Source organism: Suillus subaureus (genome assembly GCF_016647635.1).
Source record: "Suillus subaureus strain MN1 chromosome Unknown BJ212scaffold_108, whole genome shotgun sequence".
Taxonomy (NCBI): Eukaryota; Fungi; Basidiomycota; class Agaricomycetes; order Boletales; family Suillaceae; genus Suillus; species Suillus subaureus.
Window position 1 is genome coordinate 42024 of NW_024538664.1, and position 9169 is coordinate 51192.

The 9169-nt window shown below is 46.0% G+C and overlaps 2 protein-coding genes across 2 annotated transcripts; one reads left to right on the top strand and one right to left on the bottom strand.

The window, feature by feature from the left end:
• Positions 1-573: 573 nt before the first annotated feature.
• On the bottom strand, positions 574-1037 carry BJ212DRAFT_1487891 (uncharacterized protein; the record flags this gene model as incomplete). The annotated part of the gene is made up of 3 exons (XM_041341322.1): positions 574-656; positions 707-862; positions 923-1037. The coding sequence occupies 3 exons, from the start codon at positions 1035-1037 to the stop codon at positions 574-576; spliced, it is 354 nt and encodes a 117-aa protein (XP_041185954.1).
• Positions 1038-1309: 272 nt separating this feature from the next.
• BJ212DRAFT_1305224 (uncharacterized protein) lies at positions 1310-3402 on the top strand (the record flags this gene model as incomplete). The annotated part of the gene is made up of 6 exons (XM_041333734.1): positions 1310-1432; positions 1499-2020; positions 2067-2165; positions 2218-2328; positions 2380-2749; positions 2804-3402. 6 exons carry the CDS (start codon positions 1310-1312, stop codon positions 3400-3402), a joined length of 1824 nt encoding a protein of 607 aa, XP_041185955.1.
• Between the last annotated feature and the right edge of the window lie 5767 nt (positions 3403-9169).

Below are 9169 nucleotides of genomic sequence, written 5' to 3' on the forward strand. Positions count from 1 at the left end.
ATTGAATTCAGGACTCAGTGATCCTCTGGACAGCAAGAATTTAACTTTGGTGTTTGACACCCGGGACTTGGTGAGCCAAAGCGAGACTTAAACTTCCGTGTTTGACACCCAGGACTCCTGAGCCTCCAGAACTCAATTGGAAATGGAAGAGGAATGCGTCGCAAATTCAGTTGTTTACACGATGTGGGTATGTTAATGAAAATTCAGAAGTTTACATGTGGTTTGACTACTATCAAACATTTGGTACTTTACATTTGAATCTGATCTTCAAACTGATTGATCAGTGAATCTACTACCTTGAGCATTTCAATGCTCATCCATTGGGCTCTTTGCAACCTCTGGAGGTCCGCATCAGCTCTTCTGAGTTTGTTGGAAGTTTCTGCCCAAGCCATCTGGAAGGGTCACTTGGCCTTGAGTAGCAGTGGAATGGAAGGATCAGGAAGATCCCCGGTATGGTGTTTGTAATCACCAAGTTGATCTTGAACAGATTGCACTTGCAGACAAATTAGCACAGAGATAAATGATCTGCTTGGTCAGATACTCACACCCGGTGTGTTCATATGACCTGAATGGTCAGAACTCCCAGGCCATCGAACGTAAATCTTCATTAGTGAGCTCCAGCTGCTCTGACTGAAGTTCATTAGAGGTGTCATCCACTTGGGAGATACAATAAGCATCTATAATCCTCTGGAATGAATGGACTCACATGACATAGACGCTTCTGATGCAGCCGGAACATCAATCTTAGGATCAGCAGAATCTGGCAACTCATCCACATCAATGATATCACCCTCAGGCCCAAGGTACAAGTCTGGATCGATGAGAAAACCTGGATGATCAGCTTGAGCCAGAGGTGATTGATCTGCAAGGGGTTAGTGAGCATGCATGGTGATCCTCGATCCTAATGAATGGATCAACTCACCAGGGATTGCAGCCAAGACATCTGGTGATCCGGATGACACAGAATCATATTCTATGTCATCATCTGGCCCTAGGTATAGATCATCTAAGGAATATCCAGTAAATAGATAAGGCATGATAAAAATACAACACACCTAGTGATGCCTGGGACACAGTGGACTCATGTTGTGTGGGGAACTTACTGATTTGTTGACTGATAATTGAAAAAACTTCGAAGTTCAACACAAAACCAGTGATTGCTGGAAGTTGAACTGGGACCAAACAAAGACAAACAATCAACAATTTTATCAATCGTCCATCAAATGTGTTGTTTCTTTTGAAACTTCATCCTTGTGATAACTGATTTCAACCCTATTTGAAGATCTTTAAATCTCTCAACTCAATCATCATGTCCACTCCAGTTGACAACTCTTTGACTGGTCTCAAGGCATCCACTGCCCAGATCATGGCCATCATCAGCAGTGCCTGGCAGATTCTCCCAGGTAACAGCCACTTTTCTCTGACAACACAGGTCAGTTCACTTGTGGTATGTAGCTTTCTTTTTTCTTTTCTTTTTCTCTCTCTAACATCCAGGCAGGCTCAAGTGATCAAGGACTATGGGTCTGGACCCCTGCCCAGCATCATGCTTTCATGCTCCAAGGAGCTATTGCATGTCTGGGGCATGACTCCCCAGGTCTGGCCCAACTGGCACAACATCAGGTATGATGATCCCCATCTCTTGACACATGTCTGGCGCCCCAAGCTCCTCACCTGGGAGGCCTTAGGTGACCATACCCTTGATCTCCCAGTTGCTGCTCCTCCCTCCACAGGTCCGATTCCAGTGGACCTTCCCTCCCCACCCATCTGCACCGGCAATGTCACCAGTCCCTCCACCAGCACCACCACCAAGTTCCAGGACAAGGGGAAAGGTAAGGCTGTTGATGCTGACCCAGAGCCTGAGGTGGAAGGGAGCCAGAAGAGGAAGTCTCCCATGATTTTGGGACTCTCCTCCAAACTGCCGAAGTCTGCGATGAAGACTCGCAAGCATGCGAAGTCCTCTCACTGGGTGACATCCAAGCCCCTAGTGGACTGGGAAGATGAGGAAGACATGGGTATTCAGGTATGTTGTCTGGTTCGTCTTTGACTTGGCTCACAGTTTCTTGTAGCCATTGTCGGGTGGAGTGCCAGAAGTCGTCCTTCCCCGGCTCTCCAATTCACCTAGATCACCCTGGGTTCCGACCAAAAAGCCCTTTGGCCCTGCTACAGTAAGTCACATTTATGTGTCTGGGACTTGGGTGTATGCTCACACTGTACCAGGTGATTGCTGGCAGTCACCTGGCGGTCATTGAGCCCTCCCAGCTGACTCCTGAAAGCCCGGTGGAGGCACCCCCAGTCATTGATGGAGGTGATATTCTCATTCCTGGACCAGTGAGTACTTTGATTTATTTGAAAGTGTCCATTCACTAACACAATCCACAGAACAACCCATGCCAGGCTTGCACCAAGCTAAAGTGGCCCTGCGCAACTCGGTTGGACAAGAGGACCGGGAATCCATGCATGTTGTGTGTCTGCTGCACAACAAAGAAGGTCAAGTGCATCCTGGTGACTATGGGTACCCTGCCAAAACATGTTCATGGGTCCTCTACCACCTGGAACACAAGGTCCAGGACACCCTCTAAGGCTCCCTCCAAAGCTCCCCCCACCTCCCAATCCAAGGCCCAGACTCACAGTCAGTCTCGTGGCAAGTCCAGAACTCTGGGTGTCACTGCTGTGACAACCCCCAAGACCCAGATGTGTGGTCGCAGCAAGACCATCACTGCCATCAAGGCACCCGCACCTGCACCAGCTCGTAAGTCACCCAAGTTTTGTTTCATCACCATCTGACCATTATTTTCCCTTATAGCACCTCTGTCTTCGAGTTCAGCAGTCCCTGCTCCAGCACCCAGTCTGGCAGTCCCTGCTGCAGCACCCAGTCTGGCAGTCCCTGCCGCAGCACTCGACCTGCCCATGCCAGATCTCCATGCCATGGCAATTGCAATTCGGGATGGTGCAGCTCGCATCGCCATTCTCGAGGCTCGTGTGGCAGAGCAGGATGGTAAGATTGATACCCTGCAATGCCTCCATGAAGGCCTTAGGTGCAAAATCATCAACTGGCACCCCACATTCCCACTTCCCGAACCTCCAGCCAATGCAACATCCTTGTTGCTTGATCAATCCGTCCCCCTGACCATGTCACCATCTGCATCTGCACTCCCCCCTCTCATTGATCTCTCGATAGGAGAGATGATGCCTGCACCCCCAAAATTTGAGGATGCCTCTGTCATTGAGGGCCTCCTGTTTGAGTACAACCAGGTTGTTCAAACAGAGGTTCCAGATACATCTGGCGAAATTGTGGACCCGGGTGATCCAGGCAACCTGGTCCCAGAATATGATTCTTCCAATGACATGGATGTTGAGGTGAAGGTTGAAGCATCTTCTGAGGAGGTTGACATGGCTACATAATTGCATAGTGATAGACATATGTACAAGTTTTCCAATGAATGTTACCTCTGCCAGTCCATTTATTCAATCACTGAGTCTCAAGTACTGAGTAGTGAAACCCAAAAGTTAGAAACAAACATCGAAACTCGAAACCCAACAGTCATAACAATGTATGAGTTTCAAGTTTTGAGTCTCAAATCACCAAGTCCTGAGTCCCAAAACCTGAACATCGAACCCCTTATATCAAACCCCGAAATCCAAAACTCAAAACTTGTCAAAATGTATGAGCTTTGAGTTTTGAGTGTTGAGTTTACAAATTGACACTCAAACCTCAAAGCTCATACATTTCAACAAGTTTCGAGTTTTGGATTTTGGGGTTCAATATAAGGGGTTTGATGTTCAGGTTTCAGGACTTGGGACTTGGTGATTTGAGACTCAAAACTTGAAACTCATACATTGTCATGACTGTCAGGTTTTGAGTCCCGAGTCCTGAACATCAAAACCTGACACCCGAAACTCGAAAGTCATACCAATATCTGAATTTTGAGTTTTGAGTTTCAAGACTTGAATCACCGAGTCCCAAGTCCTGAAACCTGAACATCAAAACCCGACACCCAAAACTCAGAAGTTGTACTGATATCTGAATTTCGAGTTTTGAGTTTCAAGACTTGAATCACTCAGTCCTGAAACCCAAAGCCCGACACCCGAAACTTGAAAGTTGTAAAAATGTATGAGTTTTGAGTTTTGAGTTTGAAAATCAATACTTGAAACTCATACATTTTTACAACTTTCAGGTTTCAGGACTTGGTGATTCAAGTCTTGAAACTCAAAACTCGAAATTCAGATATCGGTATGACTTTCAAGTTTCAGGTGTCGGGTTTTGATGTTTGGGTTTCGGGACTTGGGACTCGGGACTCAGTGATTCGAGTCTTGAAACTCAAAACTCAAAATTCAGATATTGGTATGACTTTCAAGTATTGAATCACTGAGTCCTGAAGTCCAACTACCGACACAACTTTGGGTGTCAGCATTCGGTATGCAGGTGTTAAGAACCATGCTCAAAGGAGAGAGAGACTGACTCAGAGGGGCTTGGCCTCAGCTCGTATGCTGTGCCCCTTACCTGAGTATGTGCCCTTCATTTCAGAGGAAGTCCAATGATGGTCCGATGAAGTCCAGAGGACTTCCGGAGGCTGGCTACTCTGGTGGAGAGTGCGGGAGGACTTCCGGAGGAGCGCAGGAAACGTCCGGAGGAGCGCGGGAGAGTTCCTGCTGCAAGGTAATACTTCTACAGGAAAACAGGATGGACAGATAGGAGGTCTGGAGGTATGGAGGACGGAACATCCGAAGGTATGGAGGGCGGAATGTCCAAAGGTATGGAGGGCAGAACGTCCAAAGGTATGGAGGGCAGAACATCCAAAGGACAGGATACCAGGACGTCCAGAGGTACAGAGGACAGGAGGTCCGGAGGTCCAGAATGAATAGGGGCTACATCAGACTTCATCCGATGTAGAAGCAAACGGAGGTAGACTACCCTAAGGTAGAGTCGGAGGGACGGGAAGTGGACCTAAGTCCGGAAAGAGGGTAAGTGCCAGAAAGGCAAGACTCCAGCCTAGGGAAGCAATCCCTAGACTTGGGACAGAGACATAGGGGACAAATCCGAAGGTCCGGAATTCCGGCCTAGGGAATCCATCCCTAGGCCTTATGGAAAAGGACAAACTCAGATGGACTGAAGTCCAGAAGAAGATTGGCAAGTAGAACAGGATCTAAGATGATGAACAGGAACTAAGATGATATTCAGACTGAGGACTCTACTGTAGTTGTACAGGGGTTATATACTAGAGGCTATCTAAGAGGATCAGTAAGCAAAGGAGTAAGGCTATGTATGAGCATGCGGAAACACATTGGTAAGTAAGACAGAACATAAGTAAATGAACTCGGAGATGAAACTAGTACAAGGATCAATCAGCAAGACAGAAACAGAGATAACTGAGAACCGGAAAGGGGGAGATGCCTAAATGGGGATAGGCGCAGGATCTCGGACGGAGGGTGGGAATAGGTCTGGAGATAGTACAGTTAATATCCGGAGGTCCGGAGATCTGGGGATCCAGAAGGCAGGGCGGAAACAGGACTGAGATATGTGAGGTGGTGGATGTAGTCCGGAATCTGAGAGGAGGTAAAGTCCAGATGTCTTGCTGGATGGAATGTGCATAGGGTGGACAGGATAGGGGATCCAGGAATGAGTCAGATATGGGGTCCGGAAATAGGTCCAGAAAGCGTGGGAATATGATGGGATCTATGTCTGGCATACGGGATATGACAGCAGGCCTCAGTGATTCAAGACAGGAAACTCGACAGTCATACAAATGTTTGAGTTTTGAGTTTTGAGTTTCAATGTTGGTGTTTTGAAGTTTTGGGTTTTGGGTTTCAATAGTTGGGGTTTGATGTTCAGGTGTCGGGACTTGGTACTCGCTGTGTTGACTTTGATCGACATTGACAGGATCTGAGTCTGAATGTCATTGATGACTCAGATCAAAACTAGTGCAACAGCATTGCTCATATGTATGTCCATATAGTATACCAATACCTCAGCCCATATGTCTAAATGATATGTATTTGGGCATACCTGTTTATCTAATATACCCTATGTCAGCCCACCTGTATATATAATACATATTTCCCACCCCATCGGCCCACCCATCTATCTAATATACCCTACATTGGCCCACCCATTTATATGATATCCCCCTCTGTCAGCCCACCTGTCTATCTAATATACCCTACATTGGCCCACCTGTATATATAATATATATTTCCCTGCCCCATCAGCCCACCTGTCTATCTAATATACCCTACATCGGCCCACCCGTTTATATGACATCCCCCTCTGTCGGCCCACCCATCTATCTAATATAACCCCCACCTCAGCCCACCTGTCTATATAATAATATCTACCATACATCTCTCTTCAGCCCAGCTGTCTATAATATATGTCTATCCTACTCTACATATTGCCCAGATGGGCCCATCCATCTCCATTAATCCATTAGTAATAATATTTCTTCTGGCCCATCTGCCATTGTTGAGGATATTTTAACATTGGCATAGATGGGCCCACCTGTCAACATTGAGGATATACATAACATCGGCCCATAGTCTACTGGCCCATCTTATACAGGATATTATGTAGGTTGGGTGACCTATATAATATGGAGTTTGTCACTGAAGGGGCTCAAGAGAACTAGATAGTGAAGTAAATGCTTGTTCAAGGTGTCAGGCAAAGGAAGCTACCAGAAGATCTCAGGTGGACAAGGGCAAGAAAACTGCTGGTCAGGCAGAGAAGGTGACATTGACTGCAGACAAACCATTATGCAGGAAAGTGTCATTCAATCTCCAGACCTACAAATTTCACACCCTTGGAGATTATGTCTCATGTATAAGACACTTTGGTACAACTGATTCTTATACCACAGAGCCTGTATGTTTCCAAGCACCTCAACTTTTCTTGGTTTTGACCATGAGGAGCTTGCCATTCACAACATTTCTGATGATGGTCTAGACATTGATGGAGACGACCTAGACCATCAGGAGCCAGATGATGAAGGCTCAGACTATGACTATACTGGGGTAGAAGAAGAAGTTTTATTTGGCCAGGAGAAAAATGGAAGCATGGAATCTGTTGTGGAGGAGCTGGACAACATGTTCATTGAACATGAGTTTGATTATGAACCCTAGGCCTCTGTACCCTTGCCCTATCACTGCCCTTCTGTCATCCAGTGTGACTATGACATCTCTATCATAGCGCATCTAGTTATGTTTAAATTTATTGAGCACAAGTCCAATTTATGAATGTTCAAACCCTAGGCCTCTCTGCACATGCCCTCAGGCTATCACTGCCCTTCTGTCATGTATACCTACTTTTATGACACAGTGTGTCTAATTACATCAAAGTCTTTACTAATTTTGTCAGAAATTCCTAATTTGGATTTCAGCACCTTGTAAGGCATTTCAAGGTTTAAAGATAAAATGGCCTTTGAAATGGGTTTAAATAATAGAGTCGTCCTTAAAATTACCATAGAAATGTGCATTGCAACAGTCTTGCAGTGGTACAGCAATGGTACAACACATTGCGGGCAAATTTGTTTCAAGAATGCCTCATTGCAACCATTTTTGGAAATTTCCAACATTCTCATGAGTTTGATTATGAATGTTCGATGTTCAACCCTACTGCCCCAGACCTCTCTGCACATGCCCCATCACATTTCTTCTGTCATCTGTCACAATCTCAGTACATCAATCTGACCTGTGGCCCAGCACCATTGAGTATGAATACTCCTAGGTAGCTCACCCAGTTCATTCTCACTGCTCGTGCCAGTCCAACTCTTTGATTATGACTTACATATACAATCATATACCTGTTACGAACTAGGATAGTCGCAACAACAGCTGCTCGATAAGAGCAATGGCTGAAGTTGAATCAAGACCTTGCAAAAGCAAGGGTTGTAAGACAAGTTAGAGAGAGTGTCTCTAACTTGAATATCAGTGGTTCAGACGACTTAGGATTGGGGGTCCTAAGCAAAAGAAGTTCTGGTAAAACCTAGTAAGATTAAAGTAAAGATCTACTAAGTACATGACCAAGTTTATATAGACGTAAGTGCTTTAGGGCAGGTACGTATATGTCAGCAGTGAGTCAGAGATAAGCATGAGTCAGAGATAAGAACAAGTCAGAGATAAGAATGAGTCATCTAGCGACAGTAACAACGATCGTGATGTAATACAGATATGGTAAGAGATAAGTCTAATGATGGCGTACTAGGATGCAGTCGTGACGTAATACACAAGAGAGGAAAAATGAATAGGGGCAAGTGTTTACTGTAACATTACCCCATGTTTAGGAACAAAGTCACCAACTTCAGTTATCCTGATTTGCCCAGTAAATAGGGTCAGCGTCATAGTTAGAATGGAGCAAATCGTCCTGTTCTTCTGTAATAGTGAGTGACCTATCGGCTAACTCAGCGGCGTGGTAAATGGTGTCTTGCTCAATCTCCCAGCGAGCTAAGGCCTCGTAGAAACCTGGATCAGTCCAAACCAGTGGAATGACCGCTTCTCCTTTTAACTCTCCGCAAAAGACCGATAGGTGTCCGGGTGCATGCTCCTTGCACACCCAACAATAATACGCAGGGCAGTTCTTGTGATGATGCCTGGCAGCACGACAATTATGGCACACGATGTTATTGACTGGTGCAGTTTTCATGATTGTGACGGAGGTTGATTGTTCTGGTGGGGAAGGGGATCTTGATCGCTTAAGTGGTTTATGCAGGGAGGCTGATGCAGCCCATTTGGCGGTGATGCAGGATGATCTCCATTTGAGTGGGTATCTACGTTTGGTGGGCACGATGGGGGTAGGAGACGGAGAAGTTGGTATGTCCAGTACAGCAATAGGAGGGATATTACTATCCTGATGTTCAGCGGCAGCTGCTGTAGGGATTGGCGGTGGGACTGGGGTGATGACGTGTGGGGAAGGGGGTCATGCAATTGGGTCGAGGGCAATGCACTCCGTGACGATGTGGATAGCCTCCCGAATGGCTTCTCGAGTATCATCAGGCAGTAGATGGATAGCAGTATTGTGAATACATATATGAAGGTGGCGGAAGATGGTTGTATGATGCTCATCTTCTAAAAGATTGGCGGTACGTTCAATAAGACTGGTGTCCCTGATAATCCTAATAATGAGTCCGCTAGATATCGCTCCTCTTTCTCCTAGAAGGCGGTCTATTTCTATAGTGTACTG